The 22,461-nt window shown below is 59.3% G+C and overlaps 1 protein-coding gene across 2 annotated transcripts; it reads right to left on the bottom strand.

Moving 5' to 3' along the window:
- Positions 1 to 418: 418 nt before the first annotated feature.
- POLD1 (DNA polymerase delta 1, catalytic subunit) lies at positions 419 to 22,461 on the bottom strand. 2 transcript variants are annotated; one of them, XM_065926553.1, is made up of 28 exons: positions 22,365 to 22,404; positions 19,548 to 19,777; positions 15,824 to 16,029; positions 15,341 to 15,454; positions 13,191 to 13,337; positions 12,980 to 13,105; positions 12,717 to 12,885; positions 12,560 to 12,641; positions 12,346 to 12,475; positions 11,707 to 11,873; positions 11,317 to 11,421; positions 9,483 to 9,623; positions 9,293 to 9,403; positions 8,457 to 8,648; positions 8,271 to 8,359; positions 8,071 to 8,187; positions 7,776 to 7,889; positions 7,325 to 7,472; positions 4,644 to 4,739; positions 4,391 to 4,528; positions 3,320 to 3,495; positions 2,950 to 3,102; positions 2,709 to 2,811; positions 1,855 to 1,987; positions 1,661 to 1,774; positions 1,308 to 1,360; positions 1,130 to 1,227; positions 419 to 598 (listed from the first exon to the last, which is right to left on the bottom strand). In XM_065926553.1, the coding sequence occupies exons 3-28, from the start codon at positions 16,026 to 16,028 to the stop codon at positions 493 to 495; spliced, it is 3,327 nt and encodes a 1,108-aa protein (XP_065782625.1). In that variant the 5' UTR covers position 16,029; positions 19,548 to 19,777; positions 22,365 to 22,404; the 3' UTR covers positions 419 to 492. The 2 variants fall into 2 exon arrangements, with proteins under 2 accessions (XP_065782625.1, XP_065782626.1); XM_065926554.1 differs by lacking the exon at positions 19,548 to 19,777 and having other exon boundaries at positions 22,365 to 22,461.

Genomic DNA, 22,461 nt, shown 5'->3' with positions numbered 1-22,461 from the left:
AGCAGGGGCTCCCAGGGTGGACATGAATTCAGCAGGGGTCCCTGAGGAAGAAACCCAGTCCTGAAGCTGGTGGGGACCCCGAGGTGGAAACACTGTGGGTGTGTGACCTGAGAGGGGGGGTCCCCTGGTCGTTCTGGGGAGCAGGAGCCTCCTGCCGGGGGCTGCCCCAGGCCTGGAGGAAGCAGGTCAGCACCTGGAGGGCGGGGCCCACAGAGGCTCTGCTGGCTGGGGCCTGGAGGGAGCGCTCAGGAGGGGCGGGGAGATCCGATCCGACCCAGGGGTCTTGCAAGGGAGGGTGAAGGGGCCAGTCGGGGCCTCCAGGGGGTCGGGGCATCCCACTCAGTGAAGCAAGGCCACCTGGGCCAGGGCTCGTGACGGTGGACCACGACCCCCCAGAGACCACGAGACACCATGGAACAAAAGGCCTGAGCTTTATTAATTCCTCGCCTGTCCCCCCGCCCCCCAAGGTGGGAAGTCCGCTGAGGTCAGAGGTCACCAGGCCTCGGGGCCGGGGGGCCCGAAGCGCCGCAGCAGCCGCTCCTGGTCCTCCAGGTCCTTCCGCACCTTCTTGCGCATATAGAAGATGGGACAGTCCCGGCTGCCAGCCGGGCGGCCGTCAGGGCCCGAGGCAGGGCAGGGGCCGTTCCCAGGACTTTGGCCCCTGTGTGCTGCCCACCCGACGCCCGCCCACCAGGGGCTGTTTGCTCAGCAAGCTGGGGGGGGGGTAGCCGATAACAGCGGGTGCTCGCTCAGGCGCTGGGCCACCAGCCGTATATCACCTGGCACCTGGCACCTGGCGTGGGAACCCGCCCCGCCCACCCGTTCCCTGGGGAAAGCCCGGCCCGCCCTGGGGGAGGGGGCTGGGACCCTGCATGTGCCTCTGTGTGATGGTGTGTGTGGCCATTTCCTGGGGAGATACTGGGTACCCAGCCCTGCCTGCTCAGCAGCCCACCCCAGGGAGGCCAGGACACCGAGGGTCGGGGAGACCCTCATAGCCGGAGGGGGATGTGGGGGGGGAGGGCTCGGGCACTTGAGCCTGAGAGCTGGGAGCCGGGCCTTTGAGCCAGGCCTGGGCAGCAGCGGGGGGGGGGGGGGGGGGGGAGCTGCGCTGGCCCGGCCGGCCGCCCACCTGGTGCAGATGACGTCCTCGTGCAGGCTGCCTTGGCAGCGCTGACACTGGGTCCACAGGCGTGAGAAGCGCTCCTCCAGGGCGCTCAGGTGGGACACCTGGGGACGGCAGGGGCTGAGTGGGCAGCCTGGCCCCGCCTGAGCCCCAGCTGCCCGGCCCGCCTCCCCTGACCCCTCACCTCCTTCTGGTACAGCTCCGACTCCCGGGGCTGGCAGAACTTGCACACGGCTCCTGGGATTGGAGGGGGGGGCGGTCAGCACAGAGGAGCTGGGGCTGAGCCAGGGCCTGGGCCGACCCATCCCCGCCCGCTGCCCATCCCGGCTTCTGAAAGTCCCCATAGACAGAGAACAAGGGAGCAAGTGTGTGGAGAAAACTCCCTGGGGAACTCCCAGGGGAGGGGGCCCGGGACCCTCATGGCGGCGCCTGCAGACAGGAGCCCCACCCAGGGGCCACGCCAGCCTGTGGGGCTGGTGGGGAGACCTCGTGTGACGGCAGAGGCGGAAAGGCCGGGGGCTCAGGTCCCACACTCACCCTGGTGGCTAAGGACAGTGCGACAGCCAATGCAGCAGTTCCGGCGTTTGGCGAAGGCCAGGAGGCCGCCCACCTTGCCCGTGAGCACCGTCTTGCAGCGAGTGTGGTCCCCGCCTGCAGGTGATGGCAGGCGGTGGGCCGGGTGCCAGACCGGGCCCCCAGTACCCCCACCCGCCCCAGGGGGCCCCCCGTACGCAGCAGCACGGCCTCCGCGCGGCCCTCGCCCAGGATGGGCTCGAAGATGCGCAGGAGCGGCTTGGCGAGCTGCTGCTCCAGGTAGTACTGCGTGTCGATAGGCAGGCTGTGCTCCAGTACGAACAGGGGGTCCTGTGGGCAGAGCAGGGCGCCGTCACACCGGGGAACGGAGCGGCGGGGCCTGGGAGGGGCGGAGGGGCCGGGGTCCCTGGAGCAGCAGAGGTTGGGGGGGGTCCTTCATTTTCATGAGTGGGGGTAATGCTGAGTGGCAGTCGCTAGCCCAGACTAGGATGGGGTCAGAGGTCATGGGGGTCCCTGCTCACAGGCTCCGTGATTCATAGGTAGACGCCCTCAGGTCCCCAAGGAAGGGTCAGAGAGCACAGTGGGGGCAGGAGGTGCAAAGAGCTGGAGGCTGGAAGCCCAGATCTAAGGTGATGGGGCAGGAACTGGGGACTGCAGAGGGGATTGTGGGGTCAGGGGTCACTAGACATCCGGATAGGATGCAGGAGGGTGTGAATCCCGGGGAAGTACAAGTTGGAGAGCCGGGACCAAGAAGTCAGAGCCACAGAAACAGACGGTGCGACAGGCACTCTCGCCGTCTGCAGGGAGGCTGCACCCCCTTCTCCAGGAGGGGTCCGAATAGCGGTGGGGCGGGGGGCACCCTTTCCAGAGGGTGCGGGAAAGCCTGAGAGCAAAGCATCACAGAGCCAACTCCCAGGGGTGTGTTGATGTGTTGGGGGCGGTTCTCAAGGTCCCCGCGGGGCCGCGGAGAGGAACACCCTCCCGCCCGGCCTGGAAAGCAGAAGTGAGAGCCGGAGAGCTGGGCGGAGCGCGCAGCCCAGGTGGGCCTGACCTCGGACTTCATGTAGGCGGCCACGCCCTTGGCGGCGCTGATGATCACGTAGGGGACGCGGTCGCCCAGGCTGGGTGCGCTCCCGGGGTCCCGCTTCCTCATCCTGCGGGGAGACCGGGGCGGCGGGCCTGGGTGAGGGCAGGTGGGCAGGGTGGGGGCGGGCGGGCGGGAAGTGGCGGGCCCAGCTGGCTGGTGAGGGGCTATTTCTGGCCGCCCCCACCCCCTCCCGGGCCGGGCGCACCTCTCGGCCAGCTCCACGTGGGCCTGCTTGCCCGCGTAGTCGGCGGCGGCGCGGGTCAGCTCCTTGGTGATGACCAGCTGCGAGATGTCAATGCGATTACACAGCAAGTCGGAGATGACGTCCTGCGCATGCGCCACGGCGCCCGCGGGGTCTCTGCAGAGGGGCGGCCATCAGCGGGACTCGGGGTGCGCGCCAGGGGCGGGGAGGGGCCCTGCCCGGCCGCCGGCTGCCAGGGGGCAGAAACCGGGCCGGAACCCGCAGCTGTCCGACCCCACACTCTTTCCACAGCGCCACCCACCGAAGGGCTGGGCCTGACATCTGTGTCCCCAGGGGAGGAGGGGCTGGGGGCCGGGTGCGGGTCCCCACGCACCGGTCGATGAGCAGGCGGCGCAGCGAGGCGGTGACGAGGTTGGCCACCAGGGGGCAGTTGTCCCTGCGCACGGCTTCCAGGCCCTTGCAGTCCATGCGGTCGTGGGCGTCGGGCCGGGAGGAGAAGAGCAGGCCCGCATACCGCTTCTTGCTGATGAGCAGGTAGGGGAAGTAGACCTGGGGGAAAGCCGCCGTGGGTTGAGCCCCTGGGCCTGTGGGCACCGGCGCCCCATCCTGAGACTTCCCTAGAAACGGGACAGTCAGGGATGGTCCCTGGGGATGTGGGCTTGGGTCACTGGGGAAGGTGGACCCTAAGACCCCAGCGTCCCAGCTCCGAGGGGCTGTGTGGGGGGACTCAGCATTCCAGGGACTGCCCCCCCAAATCAGAAACGGACTGGAATAAACCTAGACCCTAAAACCCAAGATCCAGACACCAGGGTGAAGTCTGGAGGGCCCCAAATGGAGGCTTGAGACAGACCAGAGGCAGACAGGGGAGCCAGGCAGCACCCCCTCAAAAAGAGGAGACTATAGGCAGGGAGTGAGCCTGAGGCGGGGCCTCCCCGGACGGACAGGCTCCAAATATGAGAGCAAGTGCACCCCAAGGCCTGACCCCAGCTGTGAATGCTGGGGACTGAGTATGACGTGAGGGCTCCCAGCCCCAAGCCTGTCTCACTCTGAGAGAACTAGAAAGCAGCGCCCCAATCCAGGCATCGCCTGGTCAGGGGGCCCCCAGTGGACAGGGCTGCCCCCCCACACCTAAAAACCGGAGATGCTCTAAGACTGACAGCATCTTTAGGAAACACTGTCTTGCAGAGCAAAGACCAAGATACTGAACTCAGGATGATCCAGGCAGCAAACAAAATACCTCAAAAGTGGGGCTTATGAACTCAAAGAATGGGACACCCAGTTCAGGGTGCCCCGAAATGGAGACCTGAGCAACATAGGGCGCCCAGACGTTGACACAGCAGGAGAATCTCACATAAATGCAGACATACCCGAGACTCAGAGCCCCTCCCCAAAAAGTGGCAAGGTGCACGTCTGTCCACCCCAAGCACTGGGGGCCCCCACTTACTTTCTCAAACTCTAGCCGGATGGGCGAGGGGAAGTGGCCGGACACCCAGTCTGCAGCCTCCCGTCCCAGAGCCATTGCCTCAGCCACGGAGGAAACGCCGAAGCGGCACATGACCGAGTCTGTGTCACCATACACCACCTGGGGAGGGGCACGTGTGACCCGGGGGGTGGGGAGATGCTGGGCGGCCCCTGCACTTTCCACGCCAGCCCCGGGCCCGTCTCAGGCAGCAGTGGGCAGGCAGGAGGCCCCTGACCTTGGCGCTGGTGCTATAGCCGTTCTCCACTGTGTACTTGGACTCCACGAGCTGCTTCGTCTTCTCAATCATCTGGCGCCCGAACCCGGTGACACTCTGTTGGGGAGAGAATCATGCAGCGTGAGAGCCCAGAGGCCATCCGAGGGAACACGGGCTTGGGGTCCCACCTCTGCTGCTCCTCTAGGTATGAGCATGGGTAAGCTGCTGTCTCTCTGGGCCTCAGCTTCCAAATCTGCAAAATGGGCTACTGAGCTGCTCCTTAATGGAGGTCCTTAGAGGAGGGCCTGACGGCAGCAAATAGTGGCGGAAAGGCCAGTGCCAGAAGAGGCCATCAGCTCAGCGTCTCTCCACACAGGTACTGAGACATCTGGTGACATTCCTGGTCCCATTCCCCCATCCTTGGGCAATCAGAAATGTCCTCCACAAAGATAGGGGGCTGTAACAGGGCCAGGGGGAGACCATTTTTTTCCAAATAAGGAAACTGAATCTGGGAAAGGAGGAGGGACACACTAAGGAGAAACACATGTGACTACTGTTTTTGTTTGGATCCAGCCAGAAAACCTTTGTCTTTAACTCAAGCATTTAGGCCATTTATGTTTAGTGTAATTATTGATTATATCTGAGCTTAAATCTACCATCCAACCGTCTTCTATTTGTCCCACCCATTCGATGTTCCTTTTTCTTTCGAACTTTTTTCTGAAACAACTCAGTACGTTTTTTTGTTCCACCCTTAGGCCTTCATAAGCTTAAGGAACAGAAATAGGAAAAGAGGCCAAGAAACAGACATACCTGAGACAGAGAGAAGGGGCTGAGAGGAAAATGACAAGAGAGACAAGGCCAGGAAGCGGCAGCAGTGATGAGGAAGCGCCAGGGGAAGCCCAGCCACACCCTCCTGCCTGGCCTCCCCTTGGGAGCTGCTACCTGATGCCCAAGCATCCACTGCTTTCCACCGAGGAGGTTGGAGAGCCCCCAGGGATTAGGAAGGGCCAGAAAGAGTGGTAAGGGTGATCTACCACAAGAGATTAACCTCGCCCAAAGAGAGGTCTGGCTCTTGGCTGGCTCCTGGGAGGGAACCTCTAAGCCCTTGGCATGTCCTGCCTGACAAATGTCTTTGTTCATCTGGGACCTTGGGTCACACCAAGTGATATAATGTGATTTATGGTGGGGGCCTTGGGCCACACCGTATCACCTTGACCTCTGGAGGGACTAGAGACTGAGTAACTGAGGTCAGTCACATGGTATACTCCATGCACCTGATCCTCAATAAAAACCCAGGCCACCAAGGCTGGGGTGAACTTCCTTGATGGGCAGTACCACAAGTGCATCAATGCGGGGAGGAAGGAGAGCTGTCTGCAGGACTCCCCTGGGAAAGGCAAGTGGAAGCTTCCGCCTGGTCCTCCCCTGGACTCTGCCCCATGTGCCTTTCCCTTGGCTGGCTTTAACCCCTATCCTTTCACTGTAATAAATCATAACCATAACAGCTTTTCTGAGTTCTGAATCCTTCTAGTGAATCACTGGATCTGAGGGTGGCTTGGGGGCCCCTGAACTACAAGGGGGTAGGTGGATGGGGGTGCACAGGCCCCTCCCAGCAGAATGCCCAGCCCCTTCTACCCAGAGCCATGTGAGGACTGACATAATGTTCAAGAAGGGAGCTCCCTGTGGCTGGAGGGAACCAACTCTGGAATGTGCAGGGACCCAAACCCCAGGGTAAGGGACTCGAGAGAAGACCTTTCTAAGAATCTCTTAGGCCATGAGCTGAGGCACTGATCCCAGCTTGGCAGAACCTCAGTGAGTCAGGCCCGCTGTGTTTCTGTCTGAGCAGTAAACAGTCCCCACAGGATGCTGCTTGTGGGCACTTCTGCCCACATTTCCTCTCGGAGCAAAGCACTGTTCTAGTGCCAGCCGAGCGTCCTCGCTGGGGTCCTCACTCAGGCACAGGACGGGGGACCCGCGCGCCTGACAGTGAGTCAAATGCCCAAGCTTGACCGTGCTGCTGGGTGACCCCCGGCCCTGCCCCAGGGTGACCCCCAGCCTTGGTGGTCTGGGGTTTTACTGGGGGTCAGGGGTCTGCAGCACCATGTGACTGACCTCAGTCACTCAGTCTCCAGGCCCTCCAGAGGTCAAAGGGATATGGTGTGGCCCAAGGCCCCTGACAGAGACACGGCCCTGTGCTCCCGTCAGGAGGGGGAAGCGAAGGTGCTCTCTACTCTGCCACCCCGATGGGGACCAGGGGAGGAGGTGGGCTGGGGTGGCAAGTGCCAGGGACACGAGGCTGCCAGGTGACTGTAGGACAGGTGGAAAGAACGAGCCAAACTGGGTCCCTCCCTTCATTCCTCGGCCTCTGCCTGCCCTGCACCACCCCACCCCACCCATCCTTCCCCGACTTTGTCTACCGAGCACCAACTGCTTTCCTGTACAGATTTACTACTGTCGCCATAGGTGCCCCCACAAGGCTAGACACTAGGGCAGGAACTCTCACCGTGTCACCGGCTGGACCCACAGGGCACAAGGCCCAGCCCACAGTGAAAGGTCAGCAAGTGTTTTGCTGAACCAATCACGTAGGCATCCACTCTCCAAAAGGCCAGAGGGTTGGGACGATCCAGGCTCTGACCTCCACCACACTGAGCCCTGGTTCTCCCCAAGAGGGGGTGTCTGCCCTCCATCTGCCACTGTGCACTCACCTGTGAGATTTCCAGGCATGGCAGCTTGCCCACCTGGGCGCCAGTGAAGCCATATACAGAGTTGGCACTCACTTTTAGCGCCAGCTGGCGCCCGTCCAACACTTGCCGCCGTAGGGGGTCTGTCTCCTTGGCCAGCTCGGCCTTGGCCCTGGGAAGAGAAAGGAGGACGTGAGGACCAAAGGCCACTCGAATGGCATCCCAGGCCTCACAGGGAGACGAGAGGGCTGGGTCAGGGTGCCTTTCTGGAAAGGAGTGCAACGTACAGTTGTACAGGTTGCACACTGCATGGAGTTGCCTAGCAAAGGGGATGGAGGAAGCTGCCTGCAGTGGGTGACTTGTTCTAATTGAGACACAGCTGCAGCAACATGCGCTGGTGAGGAACAGGGATTCCAGGCCGCTTCAATAACCCTGAGCTCAGAGCAGGGTGGGTGGGGGGAGCTCAAGGGCCCACCTCTTCCGGGCGCTGAGCAGGTTCTCCAGGATCTGGGGGAGCAGCCCCTTCCGCACTGATGTCTTCACAAACTCGTCCCCTGTGGGTGTCTTGATGAACTGATCCTCAGTCAGGCTGGAAGAGAGACGGTGGGGTGACACCTGGCCCCCCCCCCCCCAGCTCCTCCTCTTCATCCCTCAGGACATCTCTACCTCTCGTCAGTCCCCTCCCCTCCCCACTAGCTCTGGGTCTCTGGCCCCACTCTGGCCGGTCCCTGGGCAGTCTCAGGGTACATGTGCTGAGAGAGGCACTGTACCCTAGTTTCTGGGCAGCCCCGGGTCGCAGGAGCGTGGTATAGCACAGGTTGTGGGCCATCATGATGGACGGGTACAGCGAGGAGAAGTCCAGGGTGGCGATGGGGACGTCGTAGTACCTGGGGGTGCGAGGGCGAGTCAGGGCCGGGCGCCCCCTTGCACCCACCACCCCTGGCCCCCTGCTCCCTCTGCCGGGCCTCACCCTTTCAGGGGCTCGATGACCGTGGCCCCGGTATAGTCCTCACCGCCCTCCGTCTTTATCACGGGCATCAGCAGCCCCTGGCGCATGGCCTGGGAAAAGAGAAGGCGGGACCCAAGGGCGGGGGGTGAGCAGGGCCCCTCAGTGGGGAGCACGGTGGCCGGGCCGCCCGAGGCTCTGCCTGCTGACCTGCCGCAGCAGCTGGGACACGACCTTGACCTGTTGGCCACGGCTCAGCAGGTAGCCGAGGGGCACGCCAGTGACGCGCGCCATCTCCATGGCGTTCACCAGCACCATGAGTCGCTCCAGCAGCCGCAGGGGCAGGAAGGCGTCCTTGAGGCAGTACACGGCCAGGCGGCGGCGCGTCTGGTCGTTCCCGTTCTGGGGACAGGGACAGGGGTCAGGCAGGCGACAGGGTGGAAGGGAGGAGGGTGCGGACTGAGGGGCTGGTGTGTACTAGGAGGGGCGGGGCAGCGGAACAGAGGTCGCCACTCCAGAGGTCACAGGAATGGCTAGGGATACAGTTCCCATCTGCGGAGGGAGGTCAGAGGTCAAGGGCAGGAGGTGAAGGGGAAGGTCAGGAGAACAGGCACGGGATGTCCAAGACCAGGAAGGCAGGCAGGCGACTGAGGGCCGCCAGCGTGGGGAGATGAAGGGGCGGGAGGCTGGGGTCTGAGGGCACGAGGGGCGGGGGGGCGGGGCGGGGCGGGGCGGTGTGTGGAAGTCTGTGGGCTTGGGAGGCGGGGTCTGAGGGGATGAGGGGTGGGGTCTGAGGCTTGGGAGGCGGGGTCTGAGGGCACGAGGGGTGGGGTCTGTGGGCTCGGGAGGTGGAGTCTTAGGGGACAAGAGGCGGGGTCTGAGGGTACGAGGGGCGGGATCTGAGGTCTCGGGAGGCGGAGTCTGAGGGGATGAGAGGCGCGGTCTGACAGCAAGAGAGAAGGGGTCTGAAGGCTTGGGAAGTGGGGTCTGAGGGCACGAGGGGCGTGGTCTGAGGGGTTGGGAGGTGGAGTCAGGGGCACATGCACCTGCAGGTCTGTGATGATGCTGTGCTGCACGTCCTCCTTCTGCTCGCCCAGGAAGTGGAAGCTCACGGCGTTGAGCGTGTAGGACCGGAGCTTGTACTCCCGCAGCAGCACCTACGGCAGGCGGGGCGCGTTGGATGGCACCCCCGGGGAAGTGAGCCCGCGAAGGCTGCCCCTCCTGGCCTCGCCGTACCTGCAGCATATCCATCTGCACGCGGCCCACCATGCTGACCACCTTGCTGTCCCTCCGGCCGGTCTGCCTGGACTGGAAGGACGAGTCCCGGATGTTGGAGCGGAGGCCGATCACACGGCCCAGAAAGGGGAAGCTCGGCACCTGGGGGCACAGCACATAGGGAGGGCGGAGGCTGGGGGGGTCCTGCAGGGCTGAGCCACAGGAGCAGTGACCACATCACCCGTAACACCCACTGCGGTGCCGCCCTCTGCCTGCTGAGAGCCCTGTGGACTAGGGAAGCTCTGGGACAGAAGAACCTCAGGGATGGGCAGGCACGAACTGGAGGCTGCACAGACAGTCAGGGGCCTGGGACTATGGGGGTGAAGGGGGCAAGGATGGTGCCCAGGGGCTGAGGGGCTGCACTCAGACAGGGAGCTGCAGGAAGAGACTTGGGGACAATGCTGAGCTTGCTGGGAAGCAGTGGGTGCACGGGGTGGGGGGCCTGGGGGTCGACCAGTTGAAAGCACAAGCAGGGGCCCGCATGGAGAGCTAGGTCTATACTGGAGACAAGTGAACTGGGGAGACCAGGCATGGAGGACAGGCGTGAGCTAGGGTGGAAGCAGTGAAGCTGGGGGCAGAGGGCAAGGCAGGGGAGCGGAGGCTGGAGTATTAAACACCAGGCTGACAGGGGTGGGCTTCTCCCGAATGTGGTTGTTTGCTCTATTATGAAACTGGCCAAATGTATAGAAAAGGAAGAAAACAAGAAATCAACCCTGAATATCCACTGGAAGGACCGATGCTTAAGCTGAAATTCCAGTAATTTGGCCACCCGATGTGAAGAGCCGACTCACTGGAAAACACCCTGATGCTGAGAAAGATTGAGGGCAGGAGGAGAAGGGGGCGACAGAGGACGAGATGGTTGGATGGCATCACCAACTCAATGGACATGAGTTTGAGCAAACACCGGGAAACAGTGAAGGACAGGAAAGCCTAGTGTGCTGCAGTCCATGGGGTCGCAAACAGTCTGACACGACTGAGCGACTGAACACACAATACACCTGTTAGGAGCTGAAGTGTGTTTGTCTAAAAGATGCTGAAGTCGTAACTCCTGGACCTCTGAATGTGACCTCATTTGGAAACTGAGTCTTTGCCAGTGAGCAAGTTAAGATGAGGTCATTAGGGTGGCCCTGATCCAATGTGACTGTGGTCTTTAAAAAAAGGGGACGCTGGTGCACAGAGGGGAGAGCTGGGGAGAGCGCCAGGTACACCCCACAATGTCTGAGGAGACAGGAAGCTAGGAGAGAGGCCTCAGAAGGAACCAGCCCTGTGACACTCTGACTGGCCTTCCAGCCTCCAGACTGAGAGACCACACATGACTGTGAGCCTCAGACCCTACAAACCCACACGCCCCCACGCCCACACCAGATTCAAGCATCAAAGTTTTGCCAGCAACTTCCTTTTTTCCTTAGTTTTTGCTGACATAAGTTAAAGCCTAGAGAACGAGGCACTGCACTCGTGGTTCAGTCTGCCCTTCCAAACACCCAAGCCTTTTCTTTTTGGCCGCACCACTCAGCATGAGGGATCCTAGTCCCCTGACCGTGTACTGAACCCACGCCCACTGCAGTGGAAGCGCAGACTTTCCACTGGCCCTCCAGGGCAGTCTCACATGAGCCTTTCCTAACTTAACCACGAATGCTTCCTTGCCTCTGCGAAAGCCACAGGAACCTTCAGGCTTTCAGCAGGCCAGGGAAGGGGCCAGAGCCAGGGTTTCCAGGAGGCTTCTGGAGCCGCTGGGCAGGGGCCCACAGCCTGAGCCCCCATGTCAGGGCAGCTCCCCTCCCCCGACCTGCCTTACCTTGAGGGTCTGGGCCCGGGAGATGAGGTAGGGAAGATCGAAGTTCTGGATGTTGTAGCCGGTGATCACATCAGGGTCCATGACGCGGACGAAGGTCGACCAGGCCTGAGGTGGGAGCACGCAGGGTCACCCAGGCTGACATCTTGGTCAACCCCCTGCAGTAGGTCCTCCCCAGTCCTGGGACGTGCTGGAAGACCCCAGGAGCAGTCCTAGAGCCCTCCCACCCATGGAAGGAAGACTGGGCAGGTGCCTCTGAAAATAAGGAATCCAGAGGGGCAAGCAGCTCAGGAAACAGCCTCGGGATGGGGGTGGGGGTGTGTGTGTGTGGTGGGGAGGGCTGGGGGCAGAGGGAGCTGAGGAAAATGAGAAGGGGCGTGGAACGAGCGCCACCTGCAGCAAGTCCTCCTCCCGCTCGTAGCTCTGCACCTTGGCGCCCAGGATGGGGGCGCAGGGCCGCAGGGTGAGCGCCAGGCGCAGAAAGGGCTCCGGCTCGCCCCAGCGCAGGCCCAGCGAGCAGATCTGGATCACGGGGTCCCGCTCAGGCTCCGGGAAGATGCCTGCACGGGGGAGGAGGGAGGCAGGGCACCGACTCCTGACGCTCCCTCGTGATTCACCGGGTGGGCACACCTCTGCATCCCACCAGGTCTGACCGATGTGGTCTCCACTGCCCGCAGACCCTGCAGGATCCACCCTGGCTCCCTCACTGCCCGTCTCTCCCAGCCCTCAGAGACCAGGCCGGTTCTGCCCCAGGGCCTTTGCACTGGCTGCTCTCGCCGCCCGGAATGCTCTCCCTACCCCCATACCCCACCCATCCCTCTTCATCAGGGCCTGTCCCCTCACCCTGGAGGCCTCCCCTGCCCAGCGGCCCTGTCCCTCTCCACCAGTGCCCTCCTTTGTGGTGCGTCCGTTTGTGTCTTTACTCCCTTCTCCCTGAGTGAGCTCAAGAAGTGCAGGGACTCCTGGGGTGAGAATGGCCCATCACTGATGTCTGGAAGGAGGTAGGGAGGACCCCAGGCCCCAGGGACAGACCTTTGCGGCCAGCGCATTCAATGTCGAAGCTGAGCACGCGCAGAGGGGCAATTCGCTGCCACTCTCCTTCCGGTGGGTGGCTGATCACGTCTGACCACAGCACGTCGACCTCCAGCTGACACAGCGTGGCCTGTGGGGAAGAAGTGGGTCAGCGGTTACAGGGTCCCGGCTCTGTGTCCCCCCGGCCCAAACTCAGCCCTGGAGACCCCCATACCTTCCCCTCTGGCCTCAGGATGTATTTCCCAGCTGGGAGCTCCAGCCAGTTGCAGCCCACGATGTCCGTGTCCACCATGAACCTTCAGGGGGATGAGGGTCAGTGGGCAGAGGCAGGTGGAGGGGACAAGGTGGGAGAAGTGAGGTGGGGGACGTACCGGATCTCAAAGTCAACGTTGGCCTCATACGGTGCGAAGCTGGGGGTGCCCAGGCCGGCCAGGCGGATGCCCTGCTCCAGGAGGCGGCGGGCGGGCGCCATGAGGCGGGGCAGTGCCAGGGTGATGCGCAGAAACGGGGAGGGGCCGTGCCCGTGATACCCGAACATACCTGTGGGCAGAGGGTGCTGGCACCGGCCCAGGGGGACCCCTGCTTGCCCAGGACCTTCACCCCCGACCCCCGCGACCCCCGGGGCGGCGCTCACTCTCCCGGGAGCACAGCTCCACTGCCAGCACGGCCGGCCCGGTGAGCTCCTTGCCCCCACGCTGGTCCCGGCTGATGGCCGCACTCAGCTCCCGCTGCAGCTCGCTCAGGTGCTCAGGTCCAAAACCTTGGGTGTGGAAGGGCTGGTCAGACGTGCAGGGGATCCCCGGGTGGCCGGGCGAGGAGGGGTCTTTGGGGTCAAGGTCACTCACCAGGGGGCGCTGGGGTGTAGAAGTAGGGTGCAAATCCGTGGATGTGGCAGCAGACAGAGACCCCCTCGTCGGTGACCCCGAAGGCGCGGAGGATGGGAACCGAGCCCTGGGATGGCGGGGGCGCCCCAGGCAGGGGCCGCGCGGGGGCTGGGAGGGGGGAAACACAGGGTAAGGGGGGCTGCCCCCTCGGATTCCTAGAAGTGTGTCTGCCTCCCTCCTGGTTTCCGGTCCCATCCTTTCCCCCCACACAGCTAGAGGGAGCACCCGCCTTTCTTTTGAGAATCAAATGTTTCCTTTTCAAAAGTAGAACCAACTTTGCGTGGGCAGCGTTAGGAGCTTTAACGCTGGGGTAGAGTCGTGTAACCACCGCCAAAACTGGGGTACAAACGGTCCCGTCACTCCAAACAGCTCCCCTGAGCTGCCCCTTGGTAATCACACCCGCCTCCGGCCCGCCCCCCCAGCACCATCGGTCTGTGCCCTGTCGTCCTGCTTTTGTCTTTTTGAGACCATGCACAGGATGAAGTCATTCAGGACGTAACCCTCCCAGGCCGGCTTCTCGCGCTCGGCCTGACATCCCTGGCACCTGTCCACGCCAAGCTTGTCAGTGGTTTGTCTCCTTTACTACAGAGAAGCACTGCACAGTGGATTATCCATTCACCCGCCCCAGGACGTGTGAGGTATTCCCAGTTTTGGGTGGTTAAGAAAAGAGCATCAACACCCATGGTTTTTGTTTGAATGTGGTTGTTTGCTTCCCTCGGGTAAATATCTTGCGAGCGGAATTGCCGGGCCCTATGGTAAGAGTGGGTTTAAGTCTGATCTCTCAATGAAGCTCAGGGCAAAAACCAAAAACTTAATTACCACCAGAAACACTGTAAAAGGCTAGGTTGAAGCCTCTGAGAAACGTGCAGGCTGCTGCCCAGAGCGCTGTGCCAGGCCATGGCCCACTGGGCACTCGGGTTCCCGACCCCACACCCTCGCCTGCACGTAGTGCTGTGGATGTATTTCACTTTAGCCTCTCTCACAGGTGTTCGTCCGTGTCTCACGGTGCCTGTCATTTACATTCACCCAACAGCCGATGACACAGTATCATCTCATGTGCTCATTTGCCACTGTAGATCCTCTAGCCAATTGTCCAAGATTTTTGTCCACTTTTGAACTGAATTCTTTCTGAATGTTCTTTATTTGCAGCAATGGTCCTGTCAGACATACAGACTGCAAACGTTTCCTTCCCGCCTGTAGCTTATCTTTGCTTTCTCCTTCAGGGGAGCCTTCAAAATGCAAGCTGGAGCTTGGACATGTGTGTGTGCTGCATGCTCAGTCACTTCAGTTGTGTCTGACCCTTTGCGACCCCATGGACTGTAGCCCGCCAGGCTCCTCTGTCCGTGGGATTTCCCAGGCAAGAATACTGGAGTGGGTTGCCATTCCCTTCTCCAGGGGATCTTTCGGACCTAGGGATTGAACCTGCATCTCCTGCATTGGCAGGTGTGTTCTTTACCACTAGTGAGTGCCCCTGGAGCTTAGATGGGGTCTCTCCATTGCCAAGGACAGGCCAGCTCACTCAGAGTGGAGTGCTAAGGTCCTCACTGGCCCCTCACTGCCTCACTGCCTTCCTGGATGCTCCCTAAACGTACCAGCCCTGCTCCCTCCTTGGGGCCCCCTGCCCAGAGTCCCACTTTCCCAGATATCCCCATGACTCCTTGTCACCTCCTCAGAGGGGCCTTCCAGAAGCTCCAAGAGGCGAGGTCCAGCACCCCCTCCCTACCTGACGCTCCTCTGTGACCCTCACCACCACCACTGTTCCACTTCCTTTCTTGTCCTGCCTCTCCTTCTAGAACGGGAGCCTTGGGGAGCAGGGACCTGGTCTGCCTGGTACCTGGCCTGCCTCAGTACGCATGCTCGGTTGTTCCCAACTGACTGGATGAATGAATGGAAACCGCACCACACGCCTCGCCCCTCTGCGAGGAGCCAGCCCCTTCAGGCCCAAGTTAGAAGACCTCTCCTCCTCCAGGACGCCCCCCTCCCGGGCCCCACCTGTCCCCCCTGCTCAGAGACCTGGGCGGGGCCCCTCTGTGTCCATCTCTTCCCACAGAGCCAGAGCGGCTGACCCAGCCCCCCCCCCCGCCCACCAGGCCTTTGATCCCCAAACTCACCCACGTAATGGTCGATCTCCAACTGCTGGAAGATGAGGGGCTCTGTCTGGGTGTCCAAGGTGGGTGGGGTGGGCCGAAGCCAGCGGGCATCTGTGGCCGTTGGGGAGAACTGCCCTGGATGGGGGGAGGGAAACGGGGTCCATGGAGTCCTGGTCCAGCTTCGGAAACAAGTAACTGCCTTCCCCACCCTGCTCCTGACCCCTCAAGGGGCATTCCATTTGGGAAAGAAAGTCAGGTGGAGGCGGTGGTCTGCATCAGGCAGGACACTCCAGGGGGATCGAGGGGTCAAGGGTCAAGGTTAGAAGCGACAGGAAACAGAGGTGGCCTACTGACATGACAGTCAAAGATCAGCCCCTTGTGGAGCTCAAAGCAAGCCAGGGGCTGAGAGTTAAAGGTTGCAGGTCAGCTCCAGGGTTTGGAGGCGTGACAGGTGTGGGGTCCCCACAAGGGTGGGGCGCAGGGGGCCCCTGCTCTGAATCTCACCGTCCGCCGCCCCCTCCAGGGCTGACTGCAGCTCCTCCTCCTCCTCCTGCTCCTGCAGCCTGCGCTCTGCTTCCATCTCCTCCATCAGCGCCAGCTCCTCCTCGAACTGCGAGGGTCGATATGCCTCATCCTCATCCCAGAGGCCCCCACGGGCCCGCTTTGGGGGCACCCCAGGCCCCGGGCCTGGTCGCCGCTTACCATCCATCCTGTGGGGCAGGTTGGGGTGAGGTGAGGGTTGCTGTCTTCTCCATGGCCTCCCATGCACCCACCATGACTGTGAGCCTTATAAAAAATCTCCAGAGTACGGAATCCCCTGGCGGTCCAGTGGTTAGGACTCCATACTTGCACTGCTAAGGGTGGGGGTTCAATCCCTGGTCAGAGAACTAAGATCCTGCAAGCTGTGCGGTATAGTCAAAAAATTTTTAAAAACAATAGACTATGCTCATCTGTGATGATAAAAGTCTGGCTAGTGGCTGCTCCTGGGGTGGGGGAGACTGACTGGGAAGGGGCATGAGGTTGTTCTGCGGGGTGGTAGAAATGTACTGTACGGCCAGCTGTACGCTTCAGACCTGTGCATTTCACCACATGTAAATTGCACCTCAAGTAAAAGCATAAAAAGTGGGGAGCCTGCAATTCAACATCCAGGGGTTTATGCTACAGATATACTATCACCTAATGAAAAACTGCATTTACGAGGTTATTTCCGGCAGCATTGTTTGCAGTCCCAAAAGACTGGAAACCACCTAAATGTCCTCCCCCGGGGGACTGTTTAAATAAGTTACATGAATTCTGTTCCCTGGAATATTATGCAGCTATATAAAGGAATGAGGAAGCTCTCTATGAACTGACAGAGGACTCTCAAAGACCCATTGTTAGATAGAGAAAGCAAAGTACAGAATGGTGTACTTAAGAGAGCTTTTGTATTTAAAAAAAAAAATTTCTAAGAAAATGAAAATGTTTACCCTGATTCTAATCAGTAGGAAATAATCGAACCAAAGTAAAGACTGGCCTGCGAGATGGAATCTTCAAAAAATGTCCAAGTCATGAAGGAGGAGGAAAAAAGATCAGGAAACTGTTTTAGATTAAAGGAGAAACTATGTCGTCATGACAACTAGATGACAGGTGTGATCCCAGGTCAGATCTTAGATTTAAAAAGTAGAAATAGCTCTGAAGGGTATCGCTGGAACTGCACAAACTGAACAATTGTCTGAGACAATAGTATCGTTTCATAGAGAATGGCCTGATTCCCATTATCCTGTAGTATCATGATGGCTACAACTTGTACATAGTACAGCCAAAAAAAAAGCGTACGTGCATCAAAATAAAGCAAATAAGGCAGCACATTCACAACTGACAAATCCAGGCAAAGGGTTCATGGGTGTTCATTGTACTTGTCTCGGGATGTCTCTGCAGACTTGGAATTTTTTTAAATTAAAAGTTGGAGGAAGGGACTGCAGGGAGCATGGGTTCAATCCCTGGTCAGAAACTATGATCCATAGTTGGGGCCATGAGTCGGGGCCAAAAAAAGAAAAAGCTGGAGAGAAACACATAAAATAAAAATAACATTTACACAAGGTGGTGGGAAAACATATCTAAAGATGTTGCTTTTTCACCAAATAATTGTGGCAGGATAGGTAATAAACTGGCACCACTGGCTTTCTGGGGGGCTGGGGTGGGGAGATACTTTGACCAAGATCTCATTCACATGCCATACGATTCATGCATTTGAAGTGTACAGTTTGGTGGTTTTTAGCCTATTCAGAACTTGGGCAACTTTGACCACAGTCCATCTCAGAACACCGTCATCACCTGAAAAAGACCCTCTCTACTCAGTGCATCTCCCGCCCTCCCCCAAAGCACCACTGATCTACTTCGTCTAGATGGACTGGCCTATTCTGCGCATTTCCTAGAAATGGAATCCTGTGTCTGGCTTCTTTCTCTGCGAATGTTTTCAGGGTCCACCATGTTCTAGCACGGATCCATGCTTCCTTCCTTTTCATGCCTGAGCACTTCCCCGCTGCGTGGCTATCTCACGTTGCGTTCACCCGTGAGGGTTGTCTGCACCTTTGGGCTCTTGTGAATGGTGCTGCTGTGACCGTGCAAACACGGGTTTTCAATGAGGAGGAAGAATCTGAACCGACTTTCCTTCTGTGCCCCCGCCATGTAACTGTGCAGACACGTGGTCTGATCTCAGAAGACAGAACAAGCCTGGAGGCCTTTGCTCCGGCCATGCGAGTAGCCAGAGAGATGCAGAGAGTTAGGACCCCGGGGAGAGGCCCAGGTGAGGCAGAGGAAGCTGAGGGGTTGCCAGGAGCCCCGCGGAGTGGTCAGACCTGGCCTGGAAGGGGGAGGAAGAAGAGGGCCCACTGGTTGCCCTGGGTCACTGGGCTGTGGCCATGGGGTACGATGGGGGGCAGCTGTCACCGGAGCCAAACTTAGGGTTCTGGACTAGTCTCCCATCCCAGGCACTGTCAGGCAAGCCAGCATGAGAAGAAAGGGGCCCCTGGGTGCCCCCTCTCAGGGGTGCAGGGCAGAGTTTGGCACCTTTTTGGGTGCTTCAGCAGCAAATACTGAACAGCAAGTGAATCCAGCATTAACCACAAGCGCTTGCTCTAAGTCACACACCCGTTTCTCTGTGACACTCACTCCCTGGAGGTTGTCATCGCATCCCACCCAACCTCACCACTATTTTTTTGCTACACCACAAAGCATATGGGCTCTTAGTTCCTTGACCTGGGATCGAACCTGCGACTCCCTGCATTGGAAGAGCAGAATCTTAACCACCAGACCACCAGGGGATGGCTTTAAATACCATCTCTTAGCTTTTGTGTCTCCCACCCAGACCTCAGCTGGGACTCCAGGCTGACAGATCTGAATGCCCACTGTGGCGACGTCCCTTCAGGCACCCCAGGCTCCAAAGTCAGGCCCCAGACCTGCTCTTCACACCCCACAGCCTCCCCTGATTCGGTACAGCTCCCGGCAAGTCGACAACCTTGGAGTCACCCCAACTTCTCTCTTCCCTTCAGACCATATGCTCACTCCATCAGCAAATTTATTTATCAGCTCTGCCTTTCAATGGACAGGCGTTGCACTGTTCTCGGCAACACCCCCCCACCCCCCAACTCCTGCGCTGCCCCAGCTCCCAGGCTGGTCCCTCTGGCTCCCTAAGATGGTTGGCCTCTATTTTGTGCATTGCTGTTTGTCTGGCTCCCCCTGCTGGAAAATAAGCTCAGCTCGGGCTAGGATGCAGTATCCTTCACTGAAGAATCACAGGTGTCAATAACAGTGTCTGGCCCATAGCGGACACCCAAGGAATATCTTGAATGAATAGCCTTGCCCGCTCCCCATCTCCCTTCTTCCACCTGGCCCCCCTCAGTGTTTTCTCCACTCAGCGACCAAAGAGATTGTATAAGTATGTCAGATCGTCCCGCCCCTGCTCTCTTCAGAGCCTGTCCCTGGCTCTTGCCTCATACAGTTAAAAGTCCTCATCGTGGCCCACAAGACCCTGCACAACCGCCCCCACCTTCTCTTTCAGGGATACCACCTCCGCCCTCTCCCTTGCTCATTCCACCCACTTGCCTCCTCTCTGTTTCTCAAACACTCCAGGCTTGCTCCCACCCCCGGACCTTTGCACAAGCTGTTCCTGCTGCCCACCCAAATGCTCTTTTCCAGACATCCCCATGGCTGTCTCCTCCCCGCCTTCAGGTCTTTGTTCCAATTTCACCTTCTCAGTGAGGCCGGCTTCAAAATACAGCCCCTGGGACCTCCCCAGCAGTCCAGTGGTTAAAGATTCTGCACTTCTGGGACTTCCCTGGTAGTCCAGTGGTTAAGACTTCACCTTCCAACGCAGGGGGTGTCGGTTCAATCCCTGGTTAGGGAACTAAGACCCCACATGGTTCCAACGCAGGGGGTGTCGGTTCAATCCCTGATTAGGGAACTAAGACCCCACATGGCCTGCCACCAAACAAAGAAAAAATAACTCCATTAAACAGATGTGATGTTATAATAAATTCAATAAAGACTTTCAAAAATGGCTCACATTAAAAAAAAAAAAAAAAAGACTCTGCACTTCTACTTCAGGGGGCATGAGTTCAATTCCTGCTCATGGAACTCCCACATGCCAAGGTGCGACCAGAAAAATAGAGACATAAAAATTTGAAAAGACAGCCCCACTGCCCCCTCCTGACACTCTCCAACTCCTTCCCTAGCTTTATTTTTCTTGCTGGCCTTTGTCACTGTCTGCTGTGATGTATCAGATCGTTAAGAGTTCTCAAAGTGTGGTGCCCTGCACCTGCAGCTTCTGGTGGGAATTGGTGGGAATGGAAGCTGTCAGGGCCCACCCCAGACCTACTGAGTCAGGGCCTCTGGAGGTGGACCCAGTCACCCGCGTAGGATCGAGCCCTCCAGGGCCTCTGAAGCAGCTCAAGCCTGAGCACCACTGCCTGTTCATTGTTTACTGTCTGTTCCCCGCAAGGAGAATGGAAATGCTGCAAGAGCCAGGATTTCACCTTCTGTTCCTGCTACATCTCATGTCCCCAGGAGAGAGGCTGAGGCTGAGTACACACCCAATAAATAACGTTCTGCTGCTGCTGCTGCAGTCCGTGTCCGACTCTGTGCGACCCCATAGAGGCAGCCTACCAGGCTCCTCCGTCCGTGGGATTTTCCAGGCAAGAGTACTGGAGTGGGGTGCTATTGCCTTCTCCGAATACATTCTGAATGCAGCACAAAGGAAGGAACTCAGAACTTTCACCAAAGCTTCTGAAGCAGGTGCTGCTATTAACTCTCCAACACAGTGCCTGGCACGGAGGCCCAGAGACGGGAAGCCACCTTCAAGGCTGAGGTGACGCGGCTCACTCAGAGGAGCAGAGCCAGGGTTCAACCCAAGCAGACTGGCTCCAGGGCCCCATTGGTGATCAGCGCTCCAGGTTGTCAGCCTCCTGGGTGCCAGGAGAGATATGGGGGTGAACTGCCCTCTGCCCAGCGGGGGAGACAGGAGGACAGACTCATCTGCTTGCTCACCCCCTATCCTGGCTCACGGACCTCTGTCGTGATCGATTAAACAATGACAAATGGATCTATTCACTCCTGCCCCCAAAAAAACTCCACACCTTGCATGCTTTGGCCAGATCCCACCTCTGGGCCTCCTGATTCCTGCTGCCCTTGTCCTGGGCTGTGGATCACCTGGGCTTGTATCTGGCTCCCTCACCAGACAGGGAACTCTTGAGGGCGGGGTAGGGCTGAGGCTGCTCTGGGTCCCCAGAGTCACCCAGCATGGGGCCTGGTCTTGGGAGGTGTTTATGGGATGAACTCTTCCTTTTTCTTGGCCACCTAACTCCTCTGCACCCTCTGAAACTCAGTTCTGGTTCAGTTCCTCCATACTGATCAGCGGCCTCTAGGGGCTCCCATAGCATCTTGGGGCATTTCCATTACTGCATAAGCTGTGACAACTTCCAGTTGAGAGGTCTTCAAAAAACAGGGGTCTGGGTCTAGGTCCCCAGCATCACCTAGCAGAGTGCCTGTAATGCAGGCCACTTCAAGTTGTGTCGGTTTAGATTCTTCTCTGGTGTCACCAACTCCATGAGTCCACCCTGAACCCTCAATTTCTTTTCTTAGCTCTCAAAGACTAGTGCCGCCTCTTTTTAGTTCAGAAAGCTCTGGCTTGAGATTCCCTGTCCTTCTTCCAACCAAACTGAATTATCACTAGCTCCCCAGTGCCCAGCAAAGGCCCTGAGTAGGAAAGGAATGGCCTGGGTGGGGAAGTGCAGGAAGGACGGGGAGAAAAGGCAACAGGAGGTTCCTGGAGTGGGTGGGGCCATGAACCTGAGACACTGACATCACCCTGCCCACTTGCTCCACCTAAGCTCTGCCCTCAGGGTGGCACCCCCAAACCCGCTCCCCCTCAGGTTCCCCTGATTGAAGGCAGGAGGAGAAGGGGACAACAGAGGACGAGATGGTTGGATGGCATCACTGACTCAACGGACATGAGTTTGAATATACTCCGGGAGTTGGTGATGACAGGGAGGCCTGGAGAGCTGCAGTCAATGGGGTCGCAAGGAGACACGACTGTGCAACTGAACTGAACTGAACTGAACTGAACTCTGTCTGCCCCTGGGAAAGAGGCTTTTTCTGACTTATTCGGGTTGTAGCCTCGACTCCTAGGGCAGTGCTGGGCACAGTGTACTCAGTATTTAGAGAATAAAAGATGACACCATACCCTCACGTGCACCACCGAGTATCCAACGCCTCCGGGACCCGTTGCCCCAGACTTCGCAAGATGCGTCCCCCTAGTCCCCGGCGCCCAGCACCAGCGCCCGCCGCAGGCCGAGGGGACGCCCCCACCCCGTCATCTGCCCCTGCGTAGGCGCCCATTGCCACTGGCCTCTGCCCCTCCTCCGCGCGCCCCCTAGCCAAGGGGATCCCTCCCGCCGCCATGCCCCACGAGAGCTCTCACAACCCTCTCTCAGGCCCACGGACTCGGCTCCCCAAGCCTCCTTCCCGGCCAGGCCAAGTCCCCTGCAATTCTCCTTCTCCCGTAACTCACCCGCTTCAAACAGTGTTTCCCGCCACAGCCCACGCCGCCGTGACCCCTGACTCCGGCGCGCGCAGGCCCAGAGGCGCGGCGCGCAGGGCCGGGCCAC

The sequence above is a fragment of the Muntiacus reevesi genome, chromosome 2 (assembly GCF_963930625.1).
Source record: "Muntiacus reevesi chromosome 2, mMunRee1.1, whole genome shotgun sequence".
In the NCBI taxonomy this organism is placed as follows: Eukaryota; Metazoa; Chordata; class Mammalia; order Artiodactyla; family Cervidae; genus Muntiacus; species Muntiacus reevesi.
This window is presented reverse-complemented; position numbering and strand designations above follow the sequence as displayed.